The sequence below is a fragment of the Oryctolagus cuniculus genome, chromosome 5 (assembly GCF_964237555.1).
Source record: "Oryctolagus cuniculus chromosome 5, mOryCun1.1, whole genome shotgun sequence".
Classification (NCBI taxonomy): domain Eukaryota; kingdom Metazoa; phylum Chordata; class Mammalia; order Lagomorpha; family Leporidae; genus Oryctolagus; species Oryctolagus cuniculus.
The window spans coordinates 134214484-134232285 of record NC_091436.1 but is presented as its reverse complement, the minus strand read 5'-3'; the positions used below and the strand labels follow the sequence as shown (position 1 = coordinate 134232285).

General features: G+C 56.0%; 1 protein-coding gene across 3 annotated transcripts in view; it reads left to right on the top strand.

Annotated features, from left to right (window-relative positions):
* The first annotated feature begins 13027 nt into the window (after positions 1-13027).
* Positions 13028-17802, top strand: part of SCUBE3 (signal peptide, CUB domain and EGF like domain containing 3) — a 35874-nt gene continuing 31099 nt past the window's right edge. For all 3 annotated transcript variants that reach the window (XM_051855754.2, XM_051855753.2, XM_051855750.2), the window contains exon 1: positions 13028-13158. In XM_051855754.2, coding sequence (XP_051711714.1) covers positions 13074-13158 — 85 coding nt within the window. In that variant the 5' untranslated portion in view covers positions 13028-13073. The remainder of the gene's footprint in view (positions 13159-17802) is intronic.

The window sequence follows — 17802 nt, the reverse complement described above, 5'->3', positions numbered from 1 at the left end:
GTTAGGACTCAGTCTCCTTCCACTGCTACTGAGGCTTTTGACCTTTAGGGTGGGAGTGTGAATGCTAGGGAAACTTTGAAGAATACTATAGAACACCTCTGCCCGGAAACATGAAGACTGAGGACAAAGGTCTGCCTACAACTTGGGAGATTCTCAGGTCCCCTCAAGGCAGCCTTTGACCTGGCAGTTAAAGACACCTGTTAGGGATGCCCAGGTCTCCCTTTGGAGTATCTGAGTCCTAGCTCCCAACCCAGCTTCCTGCCAGTGCAGACCATGGAAGACAGCAGCGGCAACCAAAATGACTGCCACGCACATGGGAGACCCGGATTGCACTCCTACCTCCCAGCACCAGTCCGCAGCCCCAGCTGTTGCAGGCATTTGGGAGTAAATTGGTAGATTGGAGCTAGCACCTCCCCCACTCTGTGTGTGTGTGCGTGTGTGTGTGTGTGCCTTTCAAATAATAATTTTAAAACATTTTAGGGGCCAATGCTGTGGCACAGCGGGTTAATCTGCCGTCTGCAGTGCCAGCATCCCATATGGGCACCAGTTCAAGTCTCGGCTGTTCCACTTCTGGTCTAGCTCCCCTGTCAATGTGCCTGGGAAAGCAGCAGAGGATAGCCCAAGTACTTGGGCTCCATCCACTTGGGAGACCTGGAAGAAGCTCCTGGCTTCGGCCTGGCCCAGCCCTAGCTGTTGTGGTCATTCAGGGAGTGAACCACTGGATGGAAGACCTCGTTCACTCTCTCTCTCTCTGTAATTTTGACTTATAAATAAATCAATCTTTTTTTAAAAAAAAATGTAACGCCTACACCAACAAATGCCTAACAAGTTTCAGTGTATTTCTATTACAAAGGGGAGAGGAGACCTTAAAGCACAGGACTGGGCACTCTTCCTAGGGGAGCTGTGTTGAGACACATTCTAAAGGGCATGGGGAGTGGAGGATGGCCCAAGTCCTTGGGCCCTGCACCCACATGGGAGACCAGGATAAGTACCTGACTCCTGCCATCGGATCAGCGCAATGCACCAGCCACAGCGCGCCGGCCGCGGCGGCCATTGGAGGGTGAACCAACGGCAAAAGGAAGACCTTTCTCTCTGTCTCTCACTGTCCACTCTGCCTGTCAATAAATAAATAAAGGGCATAGGGAAGCGTCTCCTGACTTCTGACTTCCCCATCTGCTGTACCTGCGTATGAAACTGCGCTAGGAGGTGGGGAAGTGACAGAGGGAGGAAGGGCAACAGGGGCTGTTTTCAGGCTAATTTGGAATCTGAGGCTGCCTAACACTCAACCCAATGGAGGTTGCTCAGAACATGGAAACCAGATATTCCTGGTCAGCCCAGAGCATCTGATCTTGTTAATGAGCCAATAAAAATTAGAGGGACAAAGGCCAAGCCCCGGCTACCCAAATGAAATCTCTTCTGTGAAAGGGAGCAACCTCATAAAGAGTTGTAACTGAGCAAATGGAGGGATCATTGCATTTCATTAACTTTAACAGGGCTCGTTAGGTTGGCTTCCAAGGGCTGCGGGACAGGAGCGAGAACGCCAGGGCTGGGAGCGAGCCGGGCCGCTCGGACGTCCCCTGCGTCTCCCAGCCAAACTGGAAGCCGTCGCTCCTGCTTGCCCCTCGGGCTCCCCGGCCTAGCACGACATCCTGACTACACAGGCAAGGAGCCCAGGCCTCAAGGACTAATTCTTTCCTGCCGGAGTGGGGAAAGACAGGGACAAAGAGCACAGGGCAAAACATCCCCAGGGCTGAGCAGGCCACCTGGCTGCAGGCCCCCACACAGAGGTCCCTCCCAGCTCCAGTGTCCAGGAGCCCCCACAAAAGGATTCCCCCAGCCTAGAGCCTGGCCAGGGGACCATTGTCAACGCTGGCCACACCTCTGCCCTCCTCCTCTACCCAGACATGTCCAATGCCAGAAAAACAGCAAACAAACAAACAAGGCCAGCAGAAAACACATCACCAAACAAGCCCTCCTCACATTGTCCGCTGTGGTTGGCCAGGGCCGGGAGCCAGAGGCCGCCGGCTGGAAAAGCCCCAACAGCTCCCAGGGCTCAGCCCCTGAGCTGAGCCCACTGCCAGCGCAGGAGCTGCCTTGCCCCCTCTCCCTCTCCTCCTCTACTCTCTCCCTTTGCCTCACTTGTGCTCTCTCTATCACTTCTTTCTCCTGTCCCCTTCCCTCTCTTTTCTCTTCCTGTGTCTACAACAAAATAAACTTACTATAAACCATAGCATCGAAGAACTCCCGGGTGTACACAAAGCCATACCATGATGGCGAGCTGGCCGTGCTGCCACGTTGCTTTAAAGTTGTTGGAGTTCCTAAGCCTATGCACCTGATGGAAAACAGGCCCCATCCCACCTGTCGGCTCTTCCTCCCCACTGCCTTCAATGCTTGTTTCTGATTGAGCCACATTATTAATTCCCTGAAGGGGCTGGCACTGTGGCGCAGCGGGTTAATGCCCTGGCCTGAAGCGCCGGCATCCCATATGGGCGCCGGTTCTAGTCCCAGCTGCTCCTCTTCAGATCCTGCTCTCTGCTATGGCCTGGGAAAGCAGTAGAAGATAGCCCAAGTCCTTGGGCCCCTGCACCCATGTGGGAGACCTGGAAGAAGCTCCTGGCTTTGGATCGGTGCAGCTCCGTCCATTGCAGCCATCTAGGGAGTGAACCAGTGGATGGAAGACCTCTCTCTCTCTCTCTGCCTCTCCTCTCTCTGTGTAACTCTGACTTTCAAATAAATAAATAAATATTTAAAAAAAATTCCCTGAAGACCTCCCCCTTCCAGGGCCCTGCACACCCACTTGCCTCACCTGGAAAGCTCTGGTCACCCTACTGAGAAGTCTGTGTACTCTCAGAGGTAAGCTTTAGGCAGCCTTCTCCTCCACCGAGCCCAGGTTTCCAGCTGCAATTCATTTGTCTCCTCTATGCCCTCACTGGAATTTTATGTTGGCACCTCTGCCTTATATTCTAATTAGTCTGATGCAAAGCCCTCTCCTGCCAAGTTGTAAACCTGAACGGAGAAACGATGGCATCGTTGAATCTCCACATTCTTTAAGTCCCTGGCACAAAGTGCACAATAAATGTCAAACATTAAAACCTGAATTCTATCCATCTTAATGCCACAGCTTAACGTCGCGCATGGGGGTGTATCTCATTTATAAAAATTTTACTTGCGAATTTGTTTGAGGCCCTGGGTTCCTGGGGCAGGCTCTGGAAGAGGTCTGATTTCAGGACTTCTCAGGGGCTGGAGGATGGGATGTTAGATGGCGGCACCTACTGGTAAAGGGTGGCATTACAGTCACTACAGTCGGTCTACCCAGAGAAGCCACAGAATTTCTCAATCAATCCCAGCAACACTGGACCAGGAGGCAGAGGGTGAGGACAGATGAACACTGGAACAAGTTCCTCTCCCTCCTCAGTAGCCCTTGGGCTAATGGAAGGGTGACATCAGGCCACTGAGTCAGGGTCAGGGCCCCTTTGCCGGCCTTTGAGGCCATTTGGGGAGTGAATCAGCGGATGGACGACTTTTCTGTCTCTCCCTCTCACTGTCTGTGCGTCTACCTCTCAAATAAATAAATAAAATCTTTTTAAAAAATTCCCCCCCTACACACTTGGAATTGGGCCTGTGGGAGCTGCCTCCCCCGGAATTCAGGTAGGAGGTGCCTGTGGCGCCCTCTCCACCTGCTTCAGCCCCCAGGCTTCTTCTTGCCCAGCCTCTGCCTCTGGCTACTTTGTCCAGGCTGCCATTATCCATATCTCCAGACCTGTAAGGGAGCTCCTGAAGTCCGGCTTGGAAGGTCCCAGCTCTGCGTCTCTGTCCTCCAGAAGCCGAGAGCCTTTAGCCAGAATCCCCTCCTGAGTCCTCTGCTTCTCCATGGTCTCTCTCTCTTCAGCTCGAGACTTCCACACGGCCCCTGGCTTCCACGTGGCCCTTCCGTTCAACACCCTCTGCTGCCTCTCATCCTTTAGGCAACAGCAGCACCATCGGCCTGGGCGGAAGCGAGGTCGCAGGGCCTGGAAATGCCCCACCCTCCTCGGGGTTCCCACGAGCTCACCGCTCCTTGAGGCTTGCAGGCATCTCATCCAACAAGCATGCACTGAGCTCAGCTGTATCCGAGGCTTGTGCTGGGGGCTGGGGATCCAGGTGGACTGTGCCTTCCGAGGTTTGACAAAGGCAGCCGCTCGGCCTGGTGGCTGAGACCCCAGTTTACCTGCCTGCGTCCCACAGTGCCTGGACGTGAGTCCCAGCTCTGGCTCCCAATTCCAGCTTCCTGCAAATGCACACCCTGGGAGGCAGCAAATGGGTCCCTGCCGTCTATGTGGGAGGCCTGCATTGAGTTCCTAGCTCCTGGTTCTGGACCTGACCCAGGCCCGGCTGTTGCAGGCATTTGGGGAGTGAACCATAGTGTGGAAGATCTCTCTCTCTCATAGATAAAGGATGACAAGTGGAAGGCAACCTAGACCATTACAATATTGCAATACACAATACCCAGGGGCACCATTTGGGGGTAGGTTTCAAGGACCATGGAGCTTTCCATCCACCAGGGAGTAAAAAAGGCTCCTCAGACACAGCAGCATTCAAGTTGGGTTGTAAAGTGTACACGGAGTGTGTCAGGCATGACGGGGCTCAAGTGCAGTATTGGTGAGATGGGAAGAGAAACACGAAACATCGGTGGGGAGGGAGGCTGGGCACTGGCACAGAGGCCACATACACCGGGCTGGGGAGTTAGCCCCTAGTCCACAGGAGGCACAGCCAGCACCTGGTGCTGTGGCTGCAGCAGTGGGGATGCAGGGGAGGGGTGGATTTGAGGGAGGTTTCAGAAGTTCCACCCTCAGGCTCTGGTGGCCTACAGGGCTCGGGACTTCAGCTGGGACCACTGAGTGGTTTACGGGGCCACTCAAGGTGGAGACTATGTTCAAGTGCTTGGGCTCCTGCCACCCATGTGGGAGACCAGGATGGAGCTCCTGGCTCCTGGCTACAGCACGGCCCAGCCCTGGCTGTTGCAGGCATTTGGGGACTGAACCAGTAGATGGAAGATCTCTCTGTCTCTGTTGCTCTGCCTTTCAAGTAGATGAAAATAAATAACCCATTTTTTTTTTCAAAAGACGGAGCTTATAGGAAGAGGACAGGTGTGTGTGTGGAAGGCAAGTGTTGAGAAGGACACACTGGGTTCTATTAGAAGGTTTAACTTAAGGTCTTGAGAAATACCATTGAAAGCATCTGAACATAAGCGGAACTGGATAAAGACAGGAGGGAGAGCTACAGATCTGCACACCAGACACACAGAGTTAGAGCTGGAAGAGAGATGGGGCCAGGGATGTAGATTTGGGAGTCATCGGCATACTGGCGCTCACACCACACACTACCTCAAGTCCTCGTGCACGACACTCCAAATGCCTGCACGGTCAGAATTTCCTCTCTATTTTCTAGATGAGGAAAGCAAAGCTCGGACAGGCGGAAAACTTGCCCCAGCTCACCCACCGATGGGGCTGGAATTTAACCTCAGGATGGTCTGGCCATAAAGCCAGGTAATCTCTCCACCTCCCTTGTGGTGCCCTGGTGAGAGGCCGCACAGTAGAGAAGTATGGGCAGCTCAGGTGGTAACCCAGATGCTTCAGTAGCTACAGGGCCAGTGGAGTGAGAGCAGGAGAAGAAAGGGCTCCAAGAAGGGGCAGGAAAGGTCAGGCTGGGTACAGCCTGGCAGGCAGCCCTGGAGGTGGGGATGTGCAGGTCGCCGGGGACCATGAGACTGGGCGTCAGAGGGGGCTTGGTAAGGGGTGGAGGGAAGCCCCAACGTGAAGACAGATAGCAGGTGGGGCTCCTGCGAGAAGTCTGGGAGCCTGGAAGGACAAGAAGGGGCAGGGTCTGGAAGAGCTGGTTGATGCCGCTGCTTAGGCTGTATTTCCAGGGGCAGGGAGGCCCAGGAGCCCAAGTGAGAGCTTCTGGCTAGGGAGAGGGAGCTCCCTGTGGGGGCAGGCGGGGATGGAATCCGTGTACAGGTACCATACTGACCCTGGCCAGAACAGGGGCCCCTTCTCTCAGCAGCGGAGGGGGAAGGAGGAAGAGCACTGGAAGTCCATGCCAGATGACTTCTCAGCAGAGCAGGGGCTGAGGGCACTGACTGACGGGGCTTGGGATGCGGGCGGGACAGAGCGCAGGTTCTGGCAGACTGGAGACTTGCCTTGCGACGTGCAGGGGGCTGCAACCACACATCGGTGTTGATGCCAGCTGGCAGGCCGGAGATCTTTGTTCTCTTCGTGGAAGCCGCTGGGGAGCAGGTGGAGAGGAAGCAGGTGTGAAGGTGATTCAGGTGTGGGGTGGGCAGGGAGGAGACTGGGGTCAGGGGCTCAGGAGGTGACCAAAGGAGACAGAGGAGAGGCTGGCACAGGAGTGGGCAGCGTGGGCCTGGCCGCCTCCTCCCCATGTCCTGCAGGACCTCTCTGGGAATGCAAGGCTAGGGCCCCAAAGCAGGTCACTCACAGGACACGGGGCTGGAGCACTTTGAGAGGGCCTTGTTTCCAGTGCTCTGCCTCTGAGCCATCCTGAGGGAGCGTGAAACAAGCACCCACCAGGGCCACCCTGCTCACCGCCTCCCTCTCTCCCTCTTTTCATCTGTGGTTGATGTTGTTGGATCCCCTTGTCTCTCCATTGGCCAGTCATTAGTTCTACTACTGTTCCCATCTCATCTGTTTATTTCTGTCTACGCTCAAATCCCACCTTCTCCATGAAGCCTTCTTGGCCGATGAGCTTCCTGTCCACACAATGATGATCTGAACCCTCTAGTGAGGACCACATGTTTTTTTATTTGTTAAGATTTATTTATTTAGGCCGGCGCCGCGGCTCACTAGGCTAATCCTCCGCCTTGCGGCGCCGGCACACCGGGTTCTAGTCCCGGTCGGGGCGCCGGATTCTGTCCTGGTTGCCCCTCTTCCAGGCCAGCTCTCTGCTGTGGCCAGGGAGTGCAGTGGAGGATGGCCCAGGTGCTTGGGCCCTGCACCCCATGGGAGACCAGGAAAAGCACCTGGCTCCTGGCTCCTGGCTCCTGCCATCGGATCAGCACGGTGCGCCGGCCGCAGCGTGCCGGCCGCGGCGGCCATTGGAGGGTGAACCAACGGCAAAGGAAGACCTTTCTCTCTGTCTCTCTCTCTCACTGTCCACTCTGCCTGTCAAAAAAAAAAAAAAAAAGATTTATTTATTTATTTATTTATTTAGAAAGTCAGAGTTATAGAGGGGGGAGAGACAGAGCAAGAGAGAGAGAGAGAGATCTTCCAACCATTGGTTCACTCTCCAGATGGCTGCATTAGCCAGGGCTGGGCCAGGACGCCAAGAGCTAGGAGCCAAAATCTTTGTCCGGGTCTCCCACATGGGTGCAGGGGCCCAAACACTTGGGCCCTCTTCCACTGCTTCTCCCAGGTCATTATCAGGGAGCTGGATGAGCAGTGGAGCAGCTGGGACATGAATCGGCTCCCATATGGGATGCCAGTATCACAGGCAGTAGCCTTATCTGCTATACCACAAAGCCTGCCCTAGGAACTATGTCTATTTCTTTGGTTCCCCCTAGGGTGCATAGGATGGGGGTGGTAGGAGAGAATTACCATATGCCAGTCGATGAAAGGATTGATGACTGTTGAAATCATGAGGAAGACAAAGGTAGAACTGGAAGGAGGTACTGGCAGCTCTGAAAGTATAGGCTGTGGGGCATTGAGCTGGAGTCAGAAGGCAGGAGAAACATGGATTCCAAATTTGCCTGTTGAATATGTGGTGTGACTTGGGCAGGTCATGTGACCTTTCATCACTACACCAGGGGACTGGCTGGTCTTCAGTAGCTCTACAGCTGCGTGAGCCTCCCCAGCAAAGGTACCGACCAGCACCTTGTAACACGCAGAGGCTGGTCTGGGACCCTCCTGCTTCTCTAAATGGTTAGGCTGGGAGAGTGACAGCAGCGGGTTCAGAAAGCAGAGCGGGTATACAAGCCTCGGAGGCAGGCCCGGGCCCGAGTTCTGCTTTCTCCTTTCTTAGTCTGTCTTCTTGGGCAAATTAGTCTCCTCCAGGGTCAGTTTTCCCATCGGTAAAATGAGAATAACAATTCCTGTCTCATGGGTTTGTGGTGGAGTGCCTGGCACACAGAAAGCACCTGGTATACACGGTAGCAGCGAGCTTTGTGTCTCAGAGTATCTGTGCCTTCTTAAGGCGGAGTGCAAGGTGCAAATAAGTAGAAAAGAGAATACAGAGCTAGCTACCTGGCAGGTGAATTTCCTCCTAACTCTCCATAACCGTGGAAGTGTTGCTGACAAGGGCAGTGTGCTGGTATGCATGGAATTCTTGGAACCTTCTCAGCAGGAATGTGTGACAGCCAGGAACCTGTTGGGGGGTGGTGGTAAGGGAGCACAGTTGGCTGCGCTGGCACTATGCAGCACCAAAGCCCGGCCAGGTTGGAGCTGCTATGCTTTGACTATTCCACACCTGTAGCCTTTTGCCTGCTTCCTTTTACTGAATGCCTACTATGTGGGGGGTGTTTTCCATATATTATCTCCTAACCCTACTAGGTTTTTAGCCCCTGAGGCAGATAAGAAAATGAAGCTAAGATTGAGTAACTTGCCAGAAGTCACACAGGTAGGGGCCACCTGTGATTCCAGGGCCGGTTCATGTCCTGGCTGCTCCATTGCCGATTCAGCTCCCTGCCAATGGCCTGGGAAAACCAGCAGAAGATGGCCTAAGTGCTTGGGCCACTGCCATTTACCTGGAAGATCCAGATGAAGCTCCTGACTCCTGACTTTGGCCTGGCCCAGCCATGGCCCTTGTGACCACCTGGAGAGTGAACCAGAGGATGGAAGACCTCTTTCCCTTTGTCTCTCCATCTCTGTAACTCTGTTCAAGTAAATAAATAATCTTTAAAAAGAAGAGGAGGAAGAAAAAGAGAAAGCAGCCACACAGGTAGAACGGAACCAAGCATTTTAACTCTAGAGCTCATGTATACTGACGTGTACCTTACCTTTGAGGTTTTTATAACCATACCCATTTTCCAGATGAGGAAGCTAAACTTCAGAAAGTAAAATAAATCACCAAGAACAGGAAGTTGGCCAGGAAAGAGGAAGGCCGACCCTGACCTGGGGCAGTCTGGTTCCACGTCATTCCTCTCTCTTTCAGAGGTAGGGTCACTGCACTTAACATATGGGGCAGCAAAGCTTCATGGGAGGAGCATGGGCAGGGCAGGGGATCCTGCCCTGAATGTGGTGGAGCCCAGGCAGGGCATCCTTAAGCAGGATCTGAACCGAGATACATCAGCTATGCAAACTCTAGCCCCGGACAGATCTCCCAGACATACCTGCAGAGAAATTTCTATTAAAAAAAAAAAATTCTATCCACTTGAAAGGCAGAGCGACAGAGAGCCAAAGAGAGAGAGACAGAGAGAGAGAGAGAGAGATCTTCCATCACTGGTTCACCCTCCAAATGCCCACAAAAGCCAGGGCCAGGCCAGGCTGAAACCAAGGAGCCCAGAACTCCATCTGTGTCTCCCACATGGGTGGCAAAGGCCCAAGCACTTGAGCCATCAACTACTTCAGTATCCACACATTAGCAGGAAGGTGGACCAGGAGTGGAAGTACCAGGACTTGAACTGGCACTGTGATACAGGGTGGGGGTGTCCCAAGTGGGGGCCCATCTCCCTGTGCCACAGTTAGAATGAATGACTGTCACAGCATCCCTGGGGCAGAAGGTGAAGCCCCGTGGCAACTTATGGCCTCAGAGGTGAATGCAGGAGCCCAGAGAGCAGGTGCCATTCCTCCCCCGCTGCGGCTCTTGCAGCACTGCTTGTGAGGCCCAGCACATTAGTCCTTGCTTGTCATCCTCCCAAGTGACTACACCACTGTGAGTCCTACAGAAGTGGACAGGGCAGTGGGCCCACTTGACAGTGCCCTCTTGATATAAGCCCTGCTTCTACTCCTACAGACTCCTCTAGAGATCTGGCGGTGGGCTGACAGCAGACTGGGGCAGGGGCAGGGAGCATGCATGCAGGAGGAGCTCACCTGGTCCTATAGGAGCAAAGGAAGCCATCAGAGGGAAACCAGGAGGATGAAGAAAAAGGAAACCAAGTTTAAAGATGCTCAGTTGGGCCGGCGCCGCGGCTCAACAGACTAATCCTCCGCCTAGCGGCACCGGCACACCGGATTCTAGTCCTGGTCAGGGCGCCGGACTCTGTGCCGGTTGCCCCTCTCCCAGGCCAGCTCTCTGCTATGGCCCGGGAGTGCAGTGGAGGATGGCCCAAGTGCTTGGGTCCCTGCACCCCATGGGAGACCAGGAGAAGCACCTGGCTCCTGCCTTTGGATCAGCGCGGTGTGCCAGCCGCGGCGGCCATTGGAGGGTGAACCAACGGCAAAGAAAGACCTTTCTTTCTGTCTTTCTCTCTCTCTCTGTCCACTTTGCCTGTCAAAAAAAAAAATGCTCAGTTGTCTTCCAGGCAGTCTGCCCAAAAGCCAGGGCGATGGCCACACTCAGAGGACCAGGAAATCATGCCCCCCCAGAGGGCAGGTCTCAGAAAACCCCAAGCCTGCCCCTACAGAATCCCACCTGCCACCCCAGCTGTGAGTTAGAGGATGAGCTGAAGTCCCTCTCCTCGCATCCACAGCGGCCCAGAGTCCACATCAGTGTCCCAAGAAGGCAGAAGCAAAGCAAAGCAAGGAAGAGCACAGTGTCCCCTCCCTCCTTGGGTAGGTGACCGGGGGAGACTTCTCAGCTCTTGCCCTGTGTCCCCCTGTAGATCACAGGCACCGTCTGGCAACCTCCAACTCTTTCTTCCTCTTCTTTTTTTCTTAAACCCACTCTCTTGTCTGGGGAAAGAGGATGGCAAGTTTGCACTTGTTCTCCAACTCAGCGTAATTGGTGGCAGCAGGCAAAGCTGCTCCAAGGGGAGGGGTTTGCCAGTGGAATGAAGCAGGGAGGGAGTCTTAGAATGACAGGGCTGGAAGAGACCTCAGGGATCACCTGGCCCACCTCCCTGGCCTCCACACCCCCACCATCTTTGTGCTGCCCCCACAGCCACCTCCCACACCCTGCATGCCTCCCACGGCCTCCTCCCCAGCCTGCCTAAGGTGCTGCCCCCTTCCCACCCCTGAGTGCATCCATCTTTTTGTTTGCTAAACGAGGGACCTGAGGCCCACTGAGATGTGACTTGCCCCAAGTTAATCTCCCTCCCAGAATGGAACCAGGACAAGAAACCCAAGACCTGAATCAGTCTTCATTCTCCACTCTTCCACTCAGTCCCTGGGGGAGATGGGGGTGGTGGTAATGCAGCGGCAGGGAAGGCCCATCCCCCACCCCAGCTGATGTGGACTGCCAGTGTCAAGGGTCTGAAAACTGAGTCCTTTTCAAGGAGGTCCTGGTCGTTGCCCCTTCCTCTTGGGTGCCCTGAGGGCCTTGTGAGGCTAGCCTGGGTCCTTAAGGTGTCTTCCGTGCAGAAAACTGGCTCTGAGGCAGGACTGGCTGCCCGCCTGGCCTTTGGTCTCAGTCTGACTGCAGCCCCTACTCCAGGAAAGCCCTTACTTACCCCTCGTGGGGACTTCCTTCTTTCCCTACACTGGGAGGCCAGCGCATTCATGGGTGGGGGATGCTGCGCTGTGGGCACCACCTCCTGAAGCTGGGAGGGCAGGTCTGGAGGAGTGTGCCTGCATGCCTTTGTAACTGCACACACAGGCATGGTCCTGTGGGTCAGCTTTTGCCCTGTGCTGAACACGAGAATGCCTGTATGCTAGCCCACGGCTACAAGGGTAGGGTAGCCCAGTGGGCTTACCTCCAAGGTCTTTACGAGGAATCTGCCCCGGGACTGGCAGTTACAGTAGGGAGAAGGCTACTTTCTTAGTTTTCAAAGTAAACTCAGACTTAGGAACGGGGATTGAGTGCAGAAAGTGGGGGCAAAGTACGGGTAGGAGTCGGGAGGCCGTTACTCCGCCGCTATAGACGTTTCGAGGTCCCCGAGTTTTCTCAGCGTCTCGCGTGTCGGGCTGTGCCGGTGGACCCGCCCGAACGCCAGTACGTCCACGCCTGCCCAGTCGCCCAGACCTCGCACCCTCTTTGTCTTCCCGACTGAGGTGTGCGTGCGAACCTGCGCTGCTTGGCCCTCGTCGCGTGCGAGCGCGGGGGTGCGCCCTGGCTCCCACACTCTTTCGGCGGGGAGGCAGAACGAGCCGGAGCCCGGTGCTGTTTGGTCTGGAGCCGAGCGGGGCTTGCATTGATCCATTGATTGTGCGCGGTCTGCGCCTGACCTCCCTGCTCCCGGGGAAGCCGTCTCCATGGAGACCGGGCCCGCTCCCCCAGCGCCGGATTGTAAATTCCTGCAGGCAGCGGCCCGGCAGCCTGGGGAGGGGGCCGCCGCGCCGGGGCGCGCAGGGGGAGCGGCCGCCGCGCCGAGGCCCCATTTGAAAGAAAAAAGGGCACGAAAAAGGAGGTGGTGGCGGAGCAGGAGGAGGAGGAGGAGGGGAGGAGGAAGAAAACGAAAAGGAGCGAGGAGAGGAGGAGAAGGAGGAGGAGGAGGAGGAGGAGGAGGAGGAGGAGGAGGAGGAGGAGGAGGAGGAGGAGGAGAAAGGCGAAGAAAAAGAGACGGAGCCTGAGAGACGGAGAAAGGGCGAGAGAGGAAGAAAGAGGCTGAAAGGGCGTGTTTCTGGAGCTGCCTTTCCCCTCCCCTTTCTCAGGTCCCTCGCTCCGGCTCTGCGCGCTCTCCGGCGGCAGCTCTCTCGGGGCGAAGCTAGGAATAGGGTGGGATTGTACCGGGCAGCCCCGCCGCCGCCGCCGCGGACATAGCTGGGCTGGGAGAGGGCGGGGGTTCCCCGCCGGCAGCCGTGCCGGGCGCCCCTCGCCTCGTCGCGCTCTCCGCCTCGCTCTCCCCGACGTCCGGCCGGGAGGAGCGGGCAGCATCGGAACCTCCCGCCCAGGGCGCCGCGGTCCGCGCTTCGCGCCTGCAGCCCCCCGGCCCCGGCGGGGCGCCCCTCCCCTCCCCACTTCGGCGCGCGGGGCACCCAGGCGGCTTCCGCCCTCCCCGGGCTGCGAGACCGGCCCCGGCGGACCGGCCGCCCGCAGCTCCAGCCATGGGCTCGAGGCGCGTGCCCGGGCTCTGCCTGCTAGTCCTACTGGTCCACGCCCGCGCCGCCCAACACAGCAAAGCTGCGCAAGGTAAGGAAAGAAGGGCGCGCGGCCGCCGGGCTGTCCGGACTGCGGGGTCCGAGGGCCGGGACGCGATCTCCGAGGGGCAGGGCAGGTGCTAGGAAGCGAGCGGCTGTCAGGGCCCGGTCCTGAGGACGCCGACTCCAGCTGGGTGCCCGAGCCCTGCACGCTGCGCCCCGGGCGTAAAGCCGGAGGAGCCTGGCGCCACAGGGCTGAGAAGTTTGGGGGGGGGGGGTGAGAGGCGGTGGGTAGACGTGACCATGCGCCTCGCAAATTCTGCCAGACGTCACCGCCACCCCCAGCATCTCCGTAAGACTTCTTGTCCTCCAAAGTCCCAAAGAGAATCTTCTCTCCCCTCAAACGTTGCCAGAAACTTCAGTTGTGGCCTGGAGAGAGACTAGGGGAGTGAAAACTTTTCAGCCACGCCATGTATTTCTTCTCCCCATTCTCAACCCGCACGCAAGGACCAGAGATTTCGAAGTTGCTGTCTTATCGGTAGAAAAATGTTAAAGAAAATAGGATCTTTTCTGGAAAAACCGACCCCTCCATCACACGATGGTAGGGGCTGCCGGAGAGAAGAGGATCCTTGACTTGTGCCGCTGGCCAGCGAGCTGGGTTTCTGCCTCTTTTGGGGGAGATCTCTTTCGTCTTGCATGGCTTTCATTTCTTATCATAATATTTATTTATTAAGGTCTCGGGTTTCCAATTCCATTTAAATCCAGATCAGAATTGCATTAAAATAACAAAAGTAAAATTCCAGGCTCGGGAGCTCTGACAGATCCCTCCAGGAATGAGAGACAGGGAGGCCCTCCCGCCCTAGCCCTAGTCCCTGACCCAGAGCTCATCGCCCAGCGGTCCCCCAGGGCTGTGCTGGCAAGAAACTAGGCTGATGTGCCACAGAGCTCTTGGGACAGCCTCCCCTCCCCCCTTGACCTCTGGCTGCACCCCTCCCCCCAGGGTGCCCTCACTGACAAGAGATTTATATGGACAAAAAGAAAACTGCTCCTGGCCAAGTTTGCCCAGGAGGCTAGGATTCTGCCTATTGTCCCAGAGGCTCCCAAAGCCAGCCTGGTTGATGAGGTGGCTGGCTGGGCCAGAAGGAAAGTTGAACTTGGGAGTTGGGGAAGCCTGAGGGTCTGGCAGTCAGGCTGCTGTGTCTGCTAGTCTGGGCACTTGGCTTTGAAGCAGCTCTGGGTGCTGGATGGGCTGCCGCCCTCTCACAAAACAACGCCTCCTCAACTAACCCCCTTCCCCCTCCAACCTGTTCTTGAGCAACGGAAACAGGAGAGACCCTCAGCTGTCAAATATCGGACCCCACCCCCAACCCCTTCCAACCTCTTCTCCAGTCCTGGTTCCAGACAACCCACGGCTGCCACCCCCAGCCTGGGAGTAGCCCCTCTCCTCACTGTGGATTTGCTTGTGTTTTCATAAACAAAGCTGGCTTTTGTAGTGTGTGCTGACTTACTCATAACATAGAATTAGCCTGGGAGTTTAGTCTGAAGGAAGGAACAGATTTCATGCTGTAATCTAGAGACAAGATAAGGGCCTCTTTCAAGTTGGAGCCAGTGTCTAGTGGCCTAGTGAGGCTAGGGTAAATGTGCGTGGAGGGTGCAAAAGGAGAGGCAGTATATTCAAGGGGGTAACAGAAGTGGAAGGGGAGCCCCTTAAAAGGGGACAGGTACCATTGAGCCTAGGTGCTCAAGCCTGGGAGATGGGCCCACCCTTCAGGGATGGGTCAGAATCCTTCCGAGGTTCTCCAGAGCCCCCCTCCTCCAATAGACACCCTGCTGGGTGCTGGGGGGAAATGCTGGCTGCCAACTGGTAGTTCTGTCCACTGCTTATCACTTGCTCGGCCTGGACTGCAGTTGGCATGGCTTCTTCCTTCCTTCCTTCTCATTCTTGAGTCCAGAGTGGCTTAGAACGGAAGCCTCTGACTGACCTCTCTGTTCAGGAAATCTATAAACCCCATCTGCCAGAGGCTGCCTAACGACGCGTTGGCGGGATCAGAGGGATGTGTCTGAACCCAAATTTGCAGGCAGATGCTGCAGGAATGCTGGGGGCACCGCGGAGGCCCACCTTCTCCCTACAAATAGGTGTCTCCCCGGTGTCTCCCAGGTGCTACATGGTTTTCAGTAAGGCTGTAGCGGATCTTTAAAGACTACAGATACCCGTGGCAGTGACTTTCGCGTGGATCCACTGTGTCTCTGGGGCTCTGTGGGTCTCTGTTCCTTTTCACTGGTCATCCCACAGTGGGAAAACCAAAGTGAAGTGGAATGGGGGTGCCAGGAAGCGAGCCCTAAGTGTGACGGAGAGGGAGTGTGTGTGAGGCTCACCACGATCACCCACAGGGGACACAGCTGGGTGTCTGTGTCCACTGCAGCTTGGTTGCTTGGAGTGAATGCTCATGTTTGAGTGTCTGGAAGAAGTGTGTGTGGACCAGTGGGTGGGTCCGTGGTGTGGCTGGGAGGGAGTGAGCATGAGAGTACATGGTTTTGAGTGTTTTTCAAGTGCCTGTGTGTGTATTTTAAAGTAGACAGACTGGATAACCAAGATGATTGTTAACTTAAAAGCATTAATTTCCTTTGCCTTTTTTTTTTGGGGGGGGGGTGGGCAACAGCGGCTAAAAAGTCCTAATCCTCAAATAGGGCTCAGGTTACAACTGAATGAAAAGGTCTCCCAGCCTCCAGGGAAGCTGGTCCCCAAGGCAGGGCCTGAGAGGGCCAGCCTGCCCCTTTAGTTTACCCGGTATTTTTCTTGTCTCCATAGGGGCAGTTTTGATAAAGTCACATATGTAGTTTCCGAGTGACACCATCCCTGGACCTTAGCGTGTTCGGCTGGCAGCAAACAGTGTCTGTCTCAGTGCGTCTCTCCGGTCTCTGTCTGCCTCTCTCTCTCTCTCTCTCTCTCTCTCCCCCACCCCTCTCTTCCTCTTTAATGCGCCTGTTTCCTCTCCTCCCGCTCCCCTCAGCTCCTGTGGCCAGCTCTTACAGTGAGGGGACTGTTCCTCCTAGCCCCTCCCTCCAAAATATGAAATGAAAACCATAACCGTGTCAGTGGGCAGCCATGTGGTGGGGAGAGGGAACCCCCACTTCTGGAGCCTGATCTTCAGTCAGTTCCCTCTAAGTCTCCCCCTCCCATTTTTCCAGAAAGGTGGAGAATCGGCGCTGGACTGCTAGAAATTCCTCAGCAATCCCTTTGACCTCTCCTCTCTGTGACTTGTCTTGGCGGGGAGGGAGCCCCCGGGCCAGCGAGTACAGAAACCTTTCACTGTTTTCATCTGCTTGGGTCTCTGCAGGGTGGAGTGAGAGAGGGGCCAGAATTACTGCAGGCAGAGGAGGAGGAAAGTCATCTGCAAGCCCAGATGAGAGTGTGTTCTGAAACCTCCGGGAGTCCAGAGAGCCGTGAGAACCGGTTGGAGATGGGAGCCTGAGCGGCTGAGACCTGTTGTGAGGCCCACCCCCACCCCCACCCCCGCCCGGCAGGAGTTTGGGGAATGTGAGGTGTGCTTTCACCTGGGTGTGTGAGCCTGTGTGCGTGTGCACGCGTGTGCCGCCAGTGAGGGAAAGGGAAGTGGGGCCATGTGGGTTTTGTTTTAGTTGGAGAACTAAAGAAGAGGCAGGGCTCGGTCCAGTGCCTTTTGCTGAGGGTGGGGGAAGGGAACGGATGGCTTCAGACCCTCTGGAGGCTGTGGGGGTGGAGGAGCCTGCCCCCCGGCGCTGGTCCCCGCGTGTGAGGGTGTGGGCCTCCTTTGACGTCCCGTACCCCTAGCACATGACCACTTCTAAGAAAGAGTCCCTGTCGGGGCTGGAAACTGCGGAGCTGGTCTGAGGCTGGCAGCGCCCGCAAGAGGCCCAGACCTGGGGACAGTTTCTTCAGGCCCAGTTAGAAGACAGGAGGCTGAATGAGGAGGGCTGCTGAGCCCTCGGAAAGAAGCAAAACAACAGCCAATCCAGGGATGTCTGGGGTGGGAAGGGCCGGGCACCTGGGGGCAGAGGGGACATGGGCTCCGCTCTCCTCCCGCACTGCCTCACGCTGGCACAAGGGGGTGGAGGCTCTGCGCCAGTGGACTTGGATAAATACAGAGCCTAAGGATTGGGATCCTGGAGGAAATCATTGAAATTCTCCTCACTTGCAAAGAAAATATCAGCTGGGGTCTCCTGCAGTTCTGAGATTCCACCACCTCTCATCAAACCCTGCCTGCTGGAGGCAGAAGCCGCCGTGGCAAGCCTGTTCTGCAGCCGGGTCTCCTCAGGTTCCTCACCTACATGTTGGGACCTCTCCTCCCTGGACCCTGTTCCACTTCTGCCTGCCCAAGTCTAGGTCACTTAGCTGCTCAGGGCCCCACGCACCTGACAGGTCAGTCCTTAACGGGGGTATTTGCTTCTACTCAAAGCCCATGAAGAGTGCATGTGTTGGGATGTGCGGCTGAAATGCCCATGTTGTGGGAACGGGATATTCTCGAGGTGGGACCCTGAGTCCTTGGCCCTACACCATGTATTTCCAGCTCCAAGCCCAGCCCTCTGTATTCCGCCCTGGTCTAGACATCTCCCCTCTTCAGATCAAGGAACTACTCTGTAGTCATGATTGGATGCCGTGATTTGGCCACACAGGTGGGGTGATGACCCCCTAAATGAGGCGCGGTGGCCCTTGCTC